The 19,378-nt window shown below is 37.5% G+C and overlaps 1 protein-coding gene across 1 annotated transcript in view; it reads left to right on the top strand.

Moving 5' to 3' along the window:
- Nucleotides 1-837: 837 nt before the first annotated feature.
- agtpbp1.L (ATP/GTP binding carboxypeptidase 1 L homeolog) overlaps nt 838-19,378 on the top strand; it is a gene marked incomplete at its 5' end in the record, with an annotated part of 73,533 nt that continues 54,992 nt past the window's right edge. Inside the window, 3 exon segments of the mRNA NM_001093635.1 lie at nt 838-996; nt 7,322-7,387; nt 16,203-16,333. Coding sequence (NP_001087104.1) covers nt 7,356-7,387; nt 16,203-16,333 — 163 coding nt within the window.

Raw genomic sequence — 19,378 nt, 5'->3', positions numbered from 1 at the left:
GTAAAATGCTGCTTGTGTTGGAGACATGGTTGCTGCGGCGGGGGGAAGGGGCAGAGATAAAGGCTGTCATTGACGTACGGCCAAATGAAGGCTGGTAGGAATGAAGGAGGCACGCACCGTGGACTAGGAGAAGAGGAAGTGAGTAGTAGAGGTAGGGAGCGAGGGAGAGTGGCCATTGCAGGGGCTGAAGAGAGGTGATAGATGGAGGTGATTGGAAGAGAGGAGGGTAAAGAAATTGGGAGAAGGGGGTGATGGGGAATAAGGAGGAATTAAATAAGAATTGAGGGTGAGGAAGTGGCAGGGCAGTGTGTGGGTTTGGGAGTGTGAGATGATAGGAACTGGAGACAAGTGAGGGCAACCATGGAGGCCAGCGACTAAGGTAGTTTGGGATAAAGGGATGTGTAGGAAATAAAGCTGATTGGGATACCAGATGATTAGCAATAATAGTCAGTTTAGACATGTGGGTTTGGGAATTTATAGTGCTGTATTAGTGCTGGGGTCCTGGCTTTAGTTCAAGCCATTGTACAATCTGCAATGACTTTGTATGTTCTTCATGTCTGCGTGAGTTCCCTCTCATGCAGGATAACTGGCTCCTGATAAAACTGGCCCATTGAATGTGACAGGGACCTTAGATTGGGGCAGGGACTGATGTGAATGATGTATAATATCTGTAAAGTGAAGCGGAAATGTGTTGTCTGTATATAAACACTGTACCAGAAAATAAATAAGAACAGAGCATGTATGGGATATGGAGGGTAACATGAAGCACCACATAAAAGGGGTCATTTACTTACAACAGACGCAGTGTGCAATCACCATGTATTTTTCTTAGAATTCCAGCATTGCTGTGGTCGCCCGGGGAAACCTGATGCAGTTACGGAGAATGTGTCAAAATTGACACAACTGGATTTGCACTTCAACACTTATTATACCTAATTGCGCTGAAAGTTTGCGCTGTGTGCTTTGGTTACATTTGCGCTGTGAGTGCATATTGACGTAAGTATCTTTAATGAATGACATTTTTAGCGCAACTGACTGCGGAGAATTTTGTGGTCCTGCAACTGCATTTGCAATCGTAAAGTGATGAGCTGATGTTGAGTGAGCGTAAGAAATGACAGGAACGGAGGGCAAGAGACTGGGGCTAAGAGCAATTTGCTAGTGAAGGCAATGAGTGAGTAGGCGATGGTTCCAAATGCTAAACCTCAAGGAGGTGGAAGTGATATTGGTGTTACATGTAACTCTTGTGCAACTACTGTACATGAGTCTTGCATTTTTATTGAGTATTGTCTTTCCCTTTCCCTAATCCGACTTATATATGGCATTAGAAACTTATGACATTAAATGAAATGGATACTGTCATCAGAAAACATGTTTTGGGGTTTTTTTGTTTGCTTTTTTTTCCAAAACACATCTGTGGCTGCTACCACTACTTTGCTTTGGACTGAACATGCTGGTAGAGAAAATTACCTTTACTTTTTTTAGTGAGTGTGGAAGTGGGCATTCTCCCTCCCATTCACGTTAGTAACAGGGCAAGTTGACAGCCTTGAGAAATCTCACTCCCTGCAGACAACTAAGTACCTAAAAATATTATTGAATTTCTCAATGGCTGTGAGTAAAACTTACTTCTCACATAGCATTTCCATGCAGTTATGCAAGAAATCAATTGAATCTGTCTGGGATTCACACGGGGAGCAATTCATAGGTATTTTGGGTGCTTTGTTGCCTGTCAGAAGTGCAATTGATGTTATTGCTACACCATATGGAGTCATGAGGGGGTTGGTTGCTGTTGTCCCCTGCTTTTCTGCAGCTTCTTATAATGGTACCCTTGTAATAAGGATGTTATCTAAAGGCACCTAGAGGTAGAGGTAAGAAGAAATAGGAGCACTACTCACAACCTGATGGAATTGGTGACACAATAGGTGCTTCAAAGTACTTGTGCTGTGCTCGCTGTTTCTGAAAGCACAGAATCACGCAGAATGAACTTGGATGGCTGCCCATACAACTTTATTAAAAATATAATAAGAGGATTCAAAAAGTCAGTTCAATCACAGCCACTTCCGTCCAATGAAGCAAAGTTTTCAAGAAAAATGGTGGTGAAGAACTTCAATAAAGGGCAATGGGTTGCTGCAAAATTTGTGCTGTTTAATAAACAGCACAAGTTTATCACCATCTTTATTAAAAATTAAAGAAATACATTTATTGGTCTGAGAATAAAAACTGAAATTGATAGAATCAATTTTATACAATCTACACAGTGTAAAATATAGTATTAAAGCTACACCATAAAAATCATAACTGTATCTCTTTAAGGTTAAGCACAAAAGTTTAACAGTATACTAGTTCAGGGGTCCCCAACATTCAAATATAAAATTTGGGGAGCCTCACAAGCATAAATTTTTTTTTGGGGGTTGGCAAATTAGTATTGTGATGTGATTGGCCGTTTAGTGGCCCTGTGTGAACTTCCTGCCTGTAGGAGGATCATTCTGGCAGTAAATTGGTGTTGTTATGCCACCAAAACTTGTCTCCAACCCAGTAAAGTATTTTAAAAATTAGCCCCTGCTAAGGGGCATTCAAAGGGGGGTGGTGAGAATGTTGCTTGCAAATAGGGATGCACCAAATCCACTATTTTGGATTCGACCGAACCCCCGAATCCTTCGCAAAAGATTGGCCGAATAACGAACCAAATCCGAATCTTAATTTGCATATGCAAATTAGGGGTGGGAAGGGTAAAACATTTTTTACTTCCTTGTTTTGTGACAAAATGTCACGTGTTTTCCCTCCCCACCCTAGGATTCGGATTTGGTTTCGCCAGGCAGAAAGATTCAGCCAAATCCGAATCCTGCTGAAAAAGGCCAAATCCTGGATTTGGTGCATACCTACTTGCAAGCTGCTGATTTGTGATCACTAGACAAGATGATACACACATTGGAGAGAGTATCAAAAGTTAAATGGATAGGTCATATCACTGTCCAGTACATGGTGTCCGTATGCAGAGCCACTTAGTTTGTCTGGTCAGATGCAGACCTGTCACTTTGTTGTTGTGGAGGGGGCTGGTGGATAAGTGGTTAAAACATTGGGCCATCATACACTGTATGGCCAAAGGTATCTGGACACCTGCCTGTCAGATATATCATTCTGAAACCAAAGTGTCCAAGTGCCTTGGCAAACCAAATTGAAATCCTTCGGCCAAGCCCAGATGCTACAGAAATCAGCCTGCTGAAATCCTCTGGCAGATTTCAGACCTCGACCACTAGCAGAATCCTCTTCTTTGTTTGAATCAAAAAGCTTTGTGTAGGCTCCGGAGCGAACAAACTGTGAATTTCAGCAAAGAAACTTTGCATTTCAAGCTGGAATCCGCCGAGTGAGTTTGCTCTAGAGCCAACACAAGGCTTCTATATGTGAACAGAGAAGAGGATTCTGCTAGAGGTCACAAGCTGAAATCTTCTTGTGGATTAAGGAAGTAAAACATGTTTGGCCTTTCCCTTTCGGTTTAGTATTCAGCTGAATCCCAAAATAATGGATTCTGTGCATCCCCAGTTATAGGGCAATGTGCGAAAATCTTGTTCTTTTGATTTTTAGTTTTCAAGACTGACCAAATGAGGTCATGTCACATATTTTTGTAATAACAGAAAATTTCTGTCAGTCTGCAAAATGCTAGGCATGCTAATGTTTGACCTAGCCAGCTTTCCATCACTTCAGATTCATGGCAACTATCTGTTGCTTTAAGCTCAAGTTTTGTTTAGTGCTATTTATTTGTGGGGAAAATGCGCGGAAGCTTGCAGCTTTAGACTATAAATGCAAAAAGCTCAATGGTTTCAAGAGTGTGAAAGCAATGGTGTATGACTCTGTCTTTGAAACAAAAAATTATAAGTCCAAAAGAAAAAGAGAATTATGAGTTATAAAATGGTTCCTCACCAGGACAAGGGTTGCCAATCAATTTTTTCAATATGCAGGATTCAAAGTCTTATCAAGACTTGAGCTATTGCTTCATTAGAAAATGGGCCTCATCCCATTTTGAATCCTCCATGGTTTCAAGAGCTTTCAGTTTAGGGTAGCGTTGTCAAATTTACAGTTTTTCATCTGTGAACTGCTACTGCCAACGTTCAGGTTTTGCAGCTCGCAACAACTGAATTTATTTTGTGCTATGAGTTGGTACTTGGTATGTTACATAAATATAGTGAACTACAGTAAGTTTAGAGCAGCTATAACCTTTTTTTTTATCAAGCTCCTGGGAATATACTTGTTTTCTGCTTTTGAGTAAGGCTAAACGACTTGGACTACACTGTTGCATCAACAAAAGTCATCTGACATTGTTTGTAGTTTGCTGTGGCTGGAATCTTGATCTAAGCATCTGCTCTGTGGAATTGTCACAATGCTATACTAGCAATACAGCCACCATCTAACAGAATGTCTTATAGGAAAAACCTTCATATAAACTGTAGATGTGCACCACAGATCAAATGGTGTGAGACAGAAGTCATCCATGCAGCTTTGGCATTAGAATAAATTGTTTTACTCTCCCTGCCAGCCATATGCTAATGTATGGATGGTGTTACGAAGCCACGTGGAGAATGTGTCTTCTAAGTGAATGGCTGATTGATGGAAGTTACTGGACTCCCTACTCCATGGAGGGCTTGGCCACTGAGAAAACAGGTGCACGGGAAAGTGGTAAACCTTGATAGTGAGCATGTTTGCATTATGTGTGGTGTGTAGTCGTTGTCCGTGGTATTAATACTTAGAGGAATATTTATCCGTATTAGATTATTTATTAAAAAAATGTAATAATTAAAACATTTTTTACCAACCCGACAACTCAAATCAAATTCGATTCGAATTCGACCAAATTCGAATTGTGTTTTTTCTCCAAAAAAAACTTGAATGTTCGGAAGGCTACAAACATCTTCAAATTGGTCAAAAAAACAAAAATGATGCGGTTCGCATCGGAGCTCACCCAGAAATGCTGTGTCTTCCTAGCCGCAGCCTGTGTGAGACGCCAGCTACTCCACGCCGGCAATCAATGTAGAATAAAAGGTACTCTCGCATACTCAGCGCTGATGCTGTTGTCCTCACATGGTGTCCTGGATCGGTGTCGAGTATGTGAGAGTACCTTTTGTTCAAATTGGTCACTGGACCTCTCCCATTGACTTATACATGAATTCAGCAGGTTTTGAGTGACAAATAGTCGAATTTCAGTTCTTAAAGGGCCAAAGTCAAAAATCTAATTTGAATTTTTAAGAAAATTCAAATTGAGTTTGGATAATTCCCAAGTCGAATTTGACAGTTTGACCATAGAAAAATAGAAAATTTGAATTTTCAATTTAACCCTTAATAAATCTAACCCTTAGTGTGTGTGTGTGTCTGTGTGTGTGTCTGTGTGTGTGTGTGTAATCATGCAGGTGAGGGCACTGATTCCACCTGGGGTTTTAAGAGGAGTTGACTAATTCCCAATTGTTAGCATTCATATAATAGTTTTAAATACACACATGAACTGTCCAAGGGTCATTGATTGAAATACATCTTAATATTTAGACTCAAAGAATCTTTTTTTTCCCCCATGGGATTCTGTCCTGCAGTATTAGAAGGTGGTTTTGGCTGAGTCACATTGTTTCTTTGTTTTAAGAAAAAACCAGCGCACACAAATTCAACATACAAAGCTTCTCTTGACTGGACATGTCTGAAAGGGCTGCAAACGGCTGGATATTGTACCTGTGTATGTGTTCACATTAGAAAAGTATCTTATCATGTTAGGAACTATTTTGGCTAAGGATCAGATTGATGGGTAATAATGTTATTGTCTGCATTTCAGCCTAATTGCTTTACATTTTCTGCAGAAGGTTTTCTGTAGAATGCGTTTACTTGATTCTCATGATCGAGGTCTCTAGTATCTCAAGTGGACCCATCTCTGTAGGGGAAATATGCCTTATAATGAGATCAGTTCTATAACTAGCAGCGACCAGACCATCCTAATGCTGGGTTTTGAAATGGTCAGTTTTCTATGTCTGCCCTACTGTATTTTCCCTAATACTTTTTATTTGTGGAAGTATGCTAAGTGCCTAGAGCTGACTGTGTTGTTCCTGCTTTGCCAAAATGGAAATTTGTCAGCCACAAATGGAACTTTGTGCACCCAGTTGTTTGTATTTGAAGGGTAACATTTGAAGTTGAGAAGCAATTTTGATAGTTGTAAGGAGTTAAATTTGTTCTTCATATATAGTTGTATTTTGTGTTCCCTTATTCAGTTTTACTATGTTACCCATGGATGTTATGTCATGTACAGTTGATACGTGGGATTCTGTTTACTGAGAACTTGAGTGCTCATTGCTTCATTCCTTTGGAAAAACACACCTAAAAAGCAATTGTATGTTGCAAGCATGCTATACTCTTTACATTGCCCACCCTGCATGCATTCCACAATGCCCCTTAGCACACCTGGCGTCTTCTTATATGTATACTTATTCCTGCATGCCCCATCGCCTCTGATGATGTCATAGATGGGCGAGCTAGGCACGGATGTATAAATGATGATGATGCTGCAGCAAATTAAGTAGGGTTCAGTTTGGAAGTGGTCGGGTTAGGGATGGGTGTGGATCAGTTTTTGCTTACCTACACATAACTGCAGTATACCTTTTTCAACATGAGCTCAATGATAAGGCGCTAAACATACTTTTTGCTAATCACAAAAAAATCTATTTATTGAGGAAAACTAAAGTTGTCCTTTTGAGGTAGATAATTTGATTACCCGCATGCAGATAATAGACCTCGATTACAAAACACTCTCAGCAAAGGAAGGGCTTATATAGCGGTAACCTAATTAACCTACCTTGCAAGGCCAAACATGTAGTAGTTTCAGTTTCACCGTGGGCCCTGTTTAGTAAAAAAAAAAACATTGATTTTTAGCGATTACAACAATAAGCAAGAAGCATGTTTAGCACAATCTATACACTTTGAATTTGTGTTGAACAAGAAGGGTATGCTGCTACTTTAACAGATCAATCCAAATTGACTAAATTATGTCAAAAGATAAGTTGCAAAATGCTTGCATGCTTGGTGAGTAGGGATTTAGTTAATTGGGCATCATCCATAGCCATGAAAGATTTTATTTGTACTGTACACTTAAATAATCCCCGGAAAACAATGCCTATATGTTAGCTTGACAAAGGACCTGGGAGGTCCGAAACGTTGCCTTTATATGCTATGGGCTACACAATAAATCTGCACTTGAGCACTTATGCAAGACTAACAGTGTGCTGCTGGTAATTTCTTGGAGTATATGTTAGTTCTGTGTTTTTCTGATTTTTTTTTAACATATTTTAATTGTTTTTAGGAAGTTAAATAATAGAATCCATGACTTCATCAAGATGAGTAAAGTAAAAGCAACAGCAGAAAAATGGTGAGCACTAAAGAATTATTATTTTTGCTTATGTCATTGTTTTTCTAAACAAAGAGAAATGAAGTAATACTGTTAATTAGCTAACTGAATACATTTTTTTGGAGTTTTTAGGACCATTGTTCAATTAAAAAAGTCCCTTCATAATGGTGTTGTACAGAAACCAAAATTACACACCCAATTTCTCTAACACCATGCATATTGAAGAGACATTTTTAATCAAAAAAATTATGCTGAAAGCTTGCAATTATAAATACAAGTTAATACAGGTTACAATGTTGGTAATATATTATACAATACAATATGATATAAACATCTGTTTTATATAGGGATGCACTGAATCCACTATTTTAGGATTCAGCAGAATACCGAAACCATAATTTGCATATGCAAATCAGCACCAGGAAGGATTAAAGTTAACTGCAAGGTTAAACCATTTTTCCCTTCCTTGTGACAAAAAGTCACACAATTTTTAAGATTCGTTTCGGCCAGGCACTTGGATTCTGGCAAATCCAAATCCTGCTAAAAAAACGCCAAATCCTCAATCAAATCCTGGATTCGGTGCATCCCTAGTTTTATATTATTATTTTTATAGTATTTTAACAAAAAGTAAAGCCACCTTTGCAATACTTATCAATAGGTAAGAGCTGAACTGAATTCCATGATTCCACTTTTTGCTGCTCGACATAGAAAGTGAATTTGAAGCTGTCAATCTATTTGTCAGGTGTAATGGTAGGGAATTCCCTGCAGGGAATTAATAATTCATACTCTCTATATTTGGAATGAACATGTTGGTATTTTTGCATATGAGTCCAATTTTATATTGAGCAGTTATTGTTGAACAAAATGCTTCTGTATGTTAGGTAAGAATACTGTACAGGATCACAAAAATAAAAGGCATCTTTGAATAGCACATTAAAACTGCTACTCCACAATCATACTAAATAAGAAGTAAGCCTGCAGCACTGTGTAAAATTCATCAAATGCTGTACGGTATTTTAAGATTTTGTTCTAAATTATACTACATCTTGAAATAACCTTATTAAGTAAGCTATGCAAGTTTGAAACCAACTGGCCGCATAGCTAAAAACAACATAGACCATGGGATTTATTGCATCTCCGAAGATTGTGTTTCTATTATTAACCAATGCATCAAACCTCCTAACAGTATTTCTGCAACCCATTTGAAGTTTACTTGGCAGCAGGATTAAAGTCATATTTCCTAATAATCCTAGAGATTTACATTTAGAAAGTGTTCCCTTAAACAGTATTCAGTCTGTGCTAAATGCGGAAACAGCATTTCCTGTTTGAAAGAGTTTTCAGAGTTGAAAATACAAAATTATTTACTGTTAAAGGGATGTGTGCTCAATGTATTACTTAATAAGAAAACCCAGAGTACTTATTCAGTGTACATTACAGTAGAACCCTTCTTTCACATACCATTTTGGCACTTCTCTGCTTAGTTCTATTACTGCTATCTGATTTTGGCATCCAAAAGTCAATGTACAGCCCGAAAGGAGATAGATGTGAACTGTGAACAGTAGGGGTGCACCGAATCCACTATTTTGGATTCAACTGAACCCCCGAATCCTTTGTGAAAGATTCAGCTGAATACCGAACTGAATCCTAATTTGCATTTGCAAATTAGGGGTGGGAAGGGTGAAACATTTTTTACTTCCTTATTTTGTGACAAAAAGTCACGCTATTTCCCTCCCTGCCCCAATTTTCATATGCAAATCCGCATCCTGCTGAAAAGGGCCGAATCCTGGCCTAATCCCTAACTGAATCCTAATGTACAGATTCAGCCTGAACCTGCCTGAAACCAGCAGGTCCCGTTGGATTGGGGGGTCAACCCGCACATCACTTGATAAGTACCCCATTTTTTGTGCTGTGATTCCTTGTGATACTTGGGGGCACATTTACTTAGCTCGAGTGAAGGAATAGAATAAAAAATACTTCGAATTTCGAAGTATTTTTTTGGCTACTTCGACCATCGAATTGGCTACTTCGACCTTCGACTACGACTTCGAATCGAACGATTAAAACTAAAAATCATTCGACTATTCGACCATTCGACCTTTCGACTTTGTACTGTCTCTTTAAAAAAAACTTTGACCACCTACTTTGCCACCTAAAACCTACCGAGCATCAATGTTAGCATATGGGGAAGGTCCCCGTAGGCTTTCTAGCCAAATTCTGATTGCAGGAAAATCGTTCGATTGATGTATTAAAATCCTTAGAATCGTTCGATTCGAAGGATCTAAACGTTCGATCGAATGGTTATTCCTTTAATATTCGAAGTCGAAGGATTTAACAGTCAAATATTGAGGGTTAATTAACCCTCGATATTCGACCCTAGGTAAATGTGCCCCTGGGTGTATTTGGTCGCCATTTTTTTTACACAACATGTCAAATAGGCCTTTATATGTTCAAAGAACTCAGAGAGGAAAGCTTGAAAAAGATTTTAATTTTCTATGCTGAGTTAGTTCAGTGTCTAATCCATAGTATCAGGCCACCCATCAGAAACTTTGGGGCCCCGTACAAGTTATTTTTATGGGGCCCCTATGAACACAAGCATGCAGCAATTTTTTGGGCACACCCCTTGTTTGTGTTACACAAATGATCAACGAGCAGGTATGTAGGTTTTGCTGGGACAAAGGTTGACCTTCTGCCTCCGCCACCACCAGATGTTTCCAAAAAAAGGCTTTAGTTCCTCACATTTTTATGCAATCTTTTTCTTCAACCTGCTGAATTAAAGCTGAAAGTCTGCAGTTCAACTGCATCTGAGTTGTTTCATTTAAAATTCATGTGTAGCTTTTGAAACGCGACTGGGCCACTCTTTGGGGTATATTTATCAAAGAGTGAAGATCGAGATCACCACAGTGTGCTAGCATTATATACCACCTCTCTCCACTCATTTCTATGGGATTTTAAAGTATTTATCAAAGGGTGAACTTTCACTTTTACCCTTTGCTAAATACGCCTTTAAAAATCCCATAGAGATTAACGGAGAGGCGGTATTTCACTCTAGCGGACTGTGGTGATCTCTAACTTCACTCTTTAACAAATATACACCTTTGCCGGAAGATTTCTCTTGGCCTGATACAACAGACCCCCTCTCCCCCCTCAATGGTGACCCTGCATAGTATCAAAATATGTTTTTTGAGGATGTATGCCACTGATTTTATGCAAAATAAATACTTTTTTTCAAATTTTTACAAGTTTTGGCTCCCAACCATTTTTGTTTTATTGTATTAGGTTAGGGATTTGTAACTTATGGGTCAGGACTTAGAATGGGTCACTGTGCTGTTTAAGGTTATCTCCATAATCCCTTTTTAATGCAGAAAATCATAAAAAAAACATTGTGATACCTATAGTTAATTTGGGTGCCCTGAGAAAGAAGTTGAAAAACCTCAAAATTTTGTTGTGTTGCAAGATGGCAATATTGCTTAGGGGCAGAATGATTAAATACAGGGAGTCCTTGAGTTACATACACCCAACTTACATACAACTCACACTTACAGACGGGGGCTGTTACAGTAATATACTATGTTTTGCTTGGCCTTTATTAGCATTTAGATTTAATAAATCACCTGCCCCAATCCCCTATGGTGTGTGTTGTCTACTGCGGAGCACAGAAAGTTAAAAATAAATATGCACAGAAAGGTAAAATATTGTATACGTTTCATCTTGCATACAAATTCAACTTAAGAACAAACCTACAGACCCTATCTCGTACGTAACCGGGGGGCTACCTGTATTATAATGGCGAAATCTGACGTATTCACAGCAGTTTGCTATTTTCCCCATTTATACATGTACTTGACAGTCAGGAAGTTTTTAACAAATTGACCAAACCACTCTATTCAGTTGGGTGGTAGTACTCAGCCCTGTTCACCATTGATGGTATACTTTTTTTTTTAATGTTTAATTAAAATTTAAAAATCAAGATTACACAAAAACTCTGTATCTGGAAAACCCAGGTGCCCGCATTATTGAGAATAGATGACATACCTGTATACTGTGTTTTTCAGTTTAGCTTTCCAAATACAATGTATAAGAGAATTGGTTTAGCAGTACTTGCTGTAGTAATATATGGGATTATAATATATTCACAGTATGCTGGAACACATTGTAAGATTATAAGATTCATAGTCGAATGAAGTAACTGCAGAGGAGATCAGATACATTACTCACATGGCACTTAATGTGGAAAAGGAATATGCACTGTTTGTCTTAGAGATGATTGCTACCATGAACATATAATTTAAATGGAACTCTTGTTTGAATTATTAATTATAAAATGACTTGAAAACCAGCAGACGTTATTCTGCTGTAAACAGGGTTGTGAAGTTCTTTGGGTTGAGCATATTTCTTTGATTAAGTATGATTAGAGGCCTCTGATTTATCTGCACCTCCTATTACTATATAATATCTCCACTTCAAATAGTGGTTATTTAACTAAATAACTTATTTGCAGCAAACATGAGACATGTTAATTACATCACGGAGAACCACTGCAGCAAGAAGTTAATTTTAAAGGGGACCTGTCACCCAAAAAAAGTATTCAAAATCCTATTTTATCACATAGTCAAGCAAAATGAACTTTACTTGAATTACACTATATAAATTATTTGAATATTGCTTCATTCAGTCTGGAAATTCATAATTATAGCAAGCAGCAGCCATTTTGTGGTCACTGTTATTAAGGCAAGCCTTGCATCATCTCAGAATCTTGTTTGTGCACCAGAATGGGGGACCCGATGTCCATCCCCATGCCCTGGTTACACAATTAAATGGTAAAGAGAACTTGGGAATATGTGGAGAGCAGTGACATCTAGGAAGTGCTGAATGGAAAGTGAAAGTAATTGTCTGCCCCGCCTCTATACCCATGTCATAGAGGAGTGGCAGACAATATTTGATTGACAGCTGAGATTTTTAAATGAGCTTACAACAGCTATGAATGCTTTAATAAAAAATAGAAATTGGATGTCATGTTTAATTTGAAAGGGACTTTTATTATACAGATTTTTATGTCTGGGTGACAGGTCCAATTTATATTGGTCAGATTTATGTACAATGAGACTAGAGGCCTGGAAACTTTGCACACTTCCCCCCCCTCTCTTTCTTTCATGTATATTTAAAAATCAGGTTCTCTGCTTTTTCATCAGGAGCAAAACTAGCCCTGTCAATCACCTTAACTTGCTCATTTAAATGATGCATACGTTGAGGGAGATTTGCACTTTGCACACTATTTCCTTTTACTTAAATACCCCCAAAAGTATGTAATAGACTTTTTGTAATCCATTCTGTTTGACAATATCTTGTAAATATGCACGAAAGAAAAGAGCCAGTATCAAAATCTCAAATATTAAAACGTTTCACTTTTGGCCTGCTTATGGACTGGATCTTGGAGCCAGATAATCAGTACTGATCAGACCACACACATACTATGAACCTAAAGGCATACTTTCATTTTGTATTATACTACTTTACATCTACACCCTATATACCTACATAAAATTTTTGGGGGGTTGTAACTTTTTGAATAATGGCACTTCCAAGATTTACGTAAGAATTTAATTGTTCTGTCACCTATTCATCAAGCTTGTTAGGTCACTAAAACTGAGATGCAAATATACCATCATACGAAACAAAGGTTTGTCCTATTTTCGGACTGTGTGTGGAGTTTCCCAACATTTTTCGTACCATGACGATCAGTCATTCAGTCAGTTGGACAGGTTAAAAGATTTATATCGATAAGATTGTATTGCCTATCTGACAATATTAATTTGCTTAATCTCCATGCTGAATGTGTGATTCTTGATGTGGCTGCAGTAGGGCAGAGAACCCCTTGCAGAATAATTAGTAATTATATAGCATTTCTGTTATATATTTCTAATACACCCATGGCAGTGAGTTTTGTTTTATTGAGCTTGTTCCATTTTAGAAACATTTACCAGCTTGTAATGTATCTGAGGTTTTAAGTGTTTGGAGTACATTTCTGTCAGTGTTTATAGTTCAAGTGTCACTCTTTAGTTTCCTAACAAAAGATCTTGCTACTAGTGTCAGCTGCAAGTGCATAAATTGTTTAAAATGTGTTTGACACTGCCAGTATCATAAGAAAGACATAGTATATCTAACATTGCAGCACACTCTCACATTACTCACTGAAATGGTCTGAAATTCCTTATTCAGTAAAGTTTTCTAATCTTCTAATCTAACGACAAGAATATCTATATATGGTATCACATATTGTGGCCAGCACAGAATGCCTGTATTCAGAATGTGTTAATAAAACATGTTTTTATTTATATTTTATCCATTTGCATCTTAAATTTGATAGTACTGTACTTTACCAATAATAGAAAAATTACCAACTTGGCAAGTCTTCTTCCTGCTTCGTTAATGGCCACTTTTATGGGCCACTGACCTGTTAGCTCAGATTTGTTGTTTAGGGCCAAAACAAATGAACCACCTGTCACCCAGTATGGATGCAAATGATCAAATCATATTGAAATGGAAATAAATTAGATGTTTATCTATTGGATTGATAAAAAATGTATGTAGTACTCTCCTGACTTAAGATCAGTTTATATGGTGACTTTACTAAACCAGTTTATCTTAACATAGATTATTTCCATCTGCCAATATACTAAAAGTAAATTACTGTTAAAAACAAAACCTTCTATTCAGGCAAAGAGAATGTAATAAACATCAAAATAACATTTTATAATAATGGTTGCCATGGTACATGGCAGAGAAAGTTCATTCCCTAGTTACTTTACTCACGGCAAGAAAAATATTATGTTTTAATAAATGCTTGGCATGTACCTTTGTCCTTGAAGTATTCTCATGTTCAAGGTTCACATCTTGCTACTGTTAACAGTAGCAAGATGTGAACCTTCCAAACGAGAATTCTGCCAGAACCAAGGTAGATGCCAAGCATTTATTAAAACAGAATATTTTTCTTGCCCTGAGTAAAGTAACTAGGGAATGAACTTTCTCTGCCAAGACTACAAAGTTAATATGTTCCTACACTACTATTTTTTTTTTATACTAAGAATAATTAGTATTACACTTGTGTGCTATTCTCCATTCTCAGGACCTTTACTGATTTATTCCTGGCACCGAACGGATGTGTGTTGCACAAATGAATGTTCCATGATGTTCTCGTAAAGGAATGAATAACTTGTTATTTAACAATAATGCAGTACCTACAAAAAAAAAAGCCAGATATTCCCACAAATCCAAAGAAAAATACATCTATGAGCTAGATGTTATCCTTTAAGTAAGCTCTATTGGGGTGGAAATTTATATAATAAACAATTTCTGTTACGTGTAGTGTAACAGTGCTTATATACATGAGTAATAATGATTGCTAGTGGCAAACACGTTTTGTCGTTTTTAAGTGTTATATTCAGTAAATTGGCTTCTAGGTTACACACTTGTATCTAGTTTACATTGTTAGATTGTATTGATTTAGTAACTGTTACACTTAGGGGCAAATTTATCAAGGGTCGAAGTAAAAATTAAAATTTTCAAATCTGAATTTTCAAATTCGATTTTTCTAGTTTTTTTGTGGCCAAAACTGTGAAATTCGATCACACACTTTAAGAACTCGAATGCAACTATTCGCAACTTTAAACCTGCTGAATTGCTAATTTAGCCTATAGAAGACGTCTTGGGATCAATTTGGAGTTGTTTGCAGCCTTCCTGACATTCAAGTTTTTTTCAGAGATAAAACTCAAATCAAATTGATTCAAATTTGCTGGTCAATTCTATTCACCCAAGTTTTGATTTGATTTCTTTAATAAATTGCTATTGGTTGAATTTCGAGTTCATGGGAGTTTTAAATAACTCCCATGAACTCGAAATTCGACCCTTGCTAAATCTGCCCCTTAAACATCAACATGATGAAAACCTTTGAAAAATCCAGTTTCCACAAAACTCCTTGGGATGCACTGAATCCAGGATTTTGAGTTGGTTGGATTCTAGCACTTTTTGCATGATTCAGATTTGTACAAATCATATAATCAATTGAATTGAAAGCTCTGGACAGCTGAATGTATATATATTTTTTCGTGCCATGCCGACAGTGCACCCTAGGCACCAGGTCAGCTACCAGGACTCAGGACTGCACCCATGCGTGAGTGCACACACAATAAGAAGACACGGCAGAGTAATGAAGGGGAAGGGCAGGGGAGGGAGGGAGTAAGGTAGGGGGGAGTGATGGAGTAAGGGAAGAGTGCTAGAGGGGAAGGGAGTGCCTCTTCTGCCCTCCCCTAGTTCCAGTCCTGGTGTGAAGTTATTAATATGCCAGTTACAGTTCTGATTTGGAAAATCCTATCTGGAGGATTCAGTTTTTGGCCAAATCCAAAAGTGATTTCGAAAATTTCTATAAACACATAAATCGCAAGAAATAAAGACTGCCAGAAATATATGAAGATGCTATGCAGACATGAAAAAAAAAAAAGATTATTTATATTGCTTTGTTCAAGTGTATTTGACACCTTACATTTTCATAATCTGAAACTGTAACCACAAAGAAAGAGATATAACTTCATAGTCTTTTGGCACAGGTTGGTTTTACAACAATTTATCACTGGCTTATTTTCATTGATGACAATCCGTCTTGCTATCTTAATCTAATTATTTACCTTGCAAGGGCCAAACATGCAATATGTTTAATTTCCCTGTTTGGCCTTTATAGCTCATGAAATAAAACCCTTAGATGTTTTGTCATTAAAACAATAGGTAAAAATCAAGCTATGCAATGTTGCTTGTGTTTAACATTTTTATTTTGTTCTGATTTCAGCCAGTTAAACATTTCCCGGATTCAAAGCCTTTTATCCCAGCTGGAAAAGGTCAATGCAGAGTCTCTATTATTTGATACAGATAACACAAGATATGTTACTGCAAAGATTTTTCACTTGGCACAAACTCAAGGTAAAAAAAATATTATAGGTCCCTGCAATACTGGGGAGGGCCTGATTTATAAATGGTGTGGCCCATAAGCTACTTCGCAATTCTTCTGATTGCCGGCACCGGGGATAGCAGACGGCATGCCGGCCTGAGCCTTTGTGGCCTCCCTACAAAGCCCTCGTACTGGGAGGTTTAAATCTTTTTGTTTTGTTAGAAATGTTGACATTTCTACGTCATTTTGCACGTATACAGGTATGTGTGTCTCTTTTGGTAAGAACGGCTTACTTTTCTCCTAAGGAAATTCTCTTCATAAAACAATTATAGCACTAGCCACAACTGCCACATGATAAACTTTTGAGTCCCAAAAAGATTTTTTTATTTCTTTACATAGTAAAATATTCATAATAATAGAGTATATAATATTATATATAATTTAAACATTTTGTTTCAGAAATTAATTCTCCTTTATTTTAAAGGGAAATCAATTCTTCTCCTTCTTAATAATATCACTGAACATGCAAGGCTTTTGTGGTAGTTGGAGTCATGCTGAATGATACAGTAGCTGACCCCAATACAATATTGCTATGGTATAAGTAGTCAGGGAAAAAAGGAAGGGCATTTTAGGAGACTTAAACTGCTTTTATTTGCAAATTTATTTATAAATAACTAAACATTTCTAAGAGAAAATGTGTAATTATACACTGGAAAGTTACATAGAATTGCATTTTCTCACATTAAGCAAAACATAGATTTTGGGTGTAACTCCCCTTTAATGATGGAGGGTTTGGGGAAATTTCCAAGTCTAATAGCATTTCACTATTGTGTAATATCCTTCCCTTCCATGTGTTGCATGTTCTATTAAAAAAACAAAAGATATTTCTCCACCTAAACCAAAATGTATATACGCTATCAAAAGCTATTAAGTTATCTAGAAGAAAGGATATACAGTAATATGAAAAAGTTTGGGAACCCCTCTCAGCCTGCATAATAATTTACTCTACTTTCAACAAAAAAGATAACAATGGTATGTCTTTCATTTCCCAGGGGTGTTTTCTGAACAAAGATTTTTAGTGAAGCAGTATTCAGTTGTATGGAATTAAATCAAATGTAAAAGACTGGCTGTGCAAAAATGTGGGTACCCTTGTAATTTTGCTAATTTGAATGCTCAATACTGATTATTGGCAACAACAAATTGGTTGGATCATCTCGTTAAGCCTTGAACTTCATAGGCAGGTTGGTGTCTCCAATCATGAGGAAAGGTATTTAAGGTGGCCATTCACAAGTTGTGACTCTCCTCTGAAGAGTGACCGCATGGGATCCTCAAAGTAACTCTCAAAAGATCTGAAAACAAAGATTGTTCAGTATCATGTTTTAGGAAAAGGCTACAAAAAGCTATTTCAGAGGTTTAAACTGTCAGTTTCAACTGTAAGTAATGTAATCAGGAAATGGAAGGCCACAGGCACAGTTGCTGTAAAACCCAGGTCTGGCAAAGACCTGTAAGAACATCTTGCTGCAGATGGTGTACCTGTACATCGTTCTACAATTCTGCACAATTTGCACAAAGAACATCTGTATGGCAGGGTGATGAGAAAGAAGCCCTTCCTGCACTCACGCCACAAACAGAGTCACTTGTTGTATACAAAAGCTCATTTAGACAAGCCACAGTCATTTTGGAACAACGCGCTTTGGACTGATGAGACAAAAATTTAGTTATTTGGTCATAACAAAAAGCACTTTGCATGGTGGAAGAAGAACACCGCATTCCAAGAAAAACACCTGCTACCTACTGTCAAATTTGGTGGAGGTTCCATCATCCTGTGGGGCTGTGTGGCTAGTTCAGGGACTGGGGCCCTTGTTAAAGTCGTGGGTCAGATGAATTCAACCCAATATCAACAAATTCTTCAGGATAATGTTCAAGCATCAGTCACATAGTTGAAGTTATGAAGGGGTTTAGACATTGACTCTAAACACACTTTGAAATCTACAAAGGCATTTATGCAGAGAGTGAAGTACAATATTCTGGATTGGCTGTCACAGTCCCCTGACTTAAATATCATTGAAAATCTATGGGATGATTTGAAGCAGGCTGTCCATGCTCGGCAGCCATCAAATTTAAATGAACTGGAGAGATTTTGTATAGACAAATGGTCAAAAGTGCCGCCATCCAGACACTCATTAAAGGATATAGGAGGCGTCTAGAGGCTGTTATATTTGCAAAAGGAGGCTCAACTAAGTATTGATGTAACATCTCTGTTTGGTGGCCAAATTTATACACCTGTCTAATTTTGTTATGAAGCATATTGCATATTTTCGGTTAATCCGATAAACTTTATGTCACTGCTGAAATACTACTGTTTCCATAAGGCATGTTGTATATTAAAAGGAAGTTGCTACTTTAAAAGCTCAGCCAATGATAAACAAAACTTCAAAGAATTTAGAGGGGTTCCCAAACTTTTTCATATGACTTTATATCTGTATATACACTATAAGGCCCATTTATCAAAATTTTTGTGGTTTTAACGTTTTTTTTAAAACTACTATTGTTCTCTGTTTCTCTAAAAAGTTATAAAAGTTCTGAATATAACAAGTACGAATAAAAAAAACCCCCTGTTCAATAAGCTAAAAAATATGGAAAAACTTTTGGGGGAAATTACTCTTTAAAAAAAATCCAAACACCTCTAAAAGTTTGGCTAAAAAGGTCCAATAGGATCAGTGCAGCACCTTGACTGGTTTTACGTGCCGACAGGCCCGGATTTTCGGCAAGGCCACAAAGGGCAGGACCTAGGGCGGCACAAGCTCAGGGGCGGCATGCCGGCTAGCCGAACTTCTATTTGCAACTAGCCGGAGCACTAGGGGCTATGCACCCCGTTCCAGTGCTCAGACTGTAGCTTAAAAAAACAAGCATGCTTGAGAGGGGAGGGGCGATGCCGGCTTCTGGGTGCACTCACCAGAAATTCAGGCCCTGCATGCCGAACTTTTGTTTTTAGAGTTTTTCATGGTTTTTACACTTTATAAATCTCACATTTTTAGTTTTAATTTGTGGAAAAAAACAGAAATTTGAATATGTGT

The sequence above is a fragment of the Xenopus laevis genome, chromosome 1L (assembly GCF_017654675.1).
Source record: "Xenopus laevis strain J_2021 chromosome 1L, Xenopus_laevis_v10.1, whole genome shotgun sequence".
Lineage (NCBI taxonomy): Eukaryota > Metazoa > Chordata > Amphibia > Anura > Pipidae > Xenopus > Xenopus laevis.
Note: the sequence above shows the minus strand (reverse complement) of the source record. Positions and strands in the feature narration are given on the sequence as shown.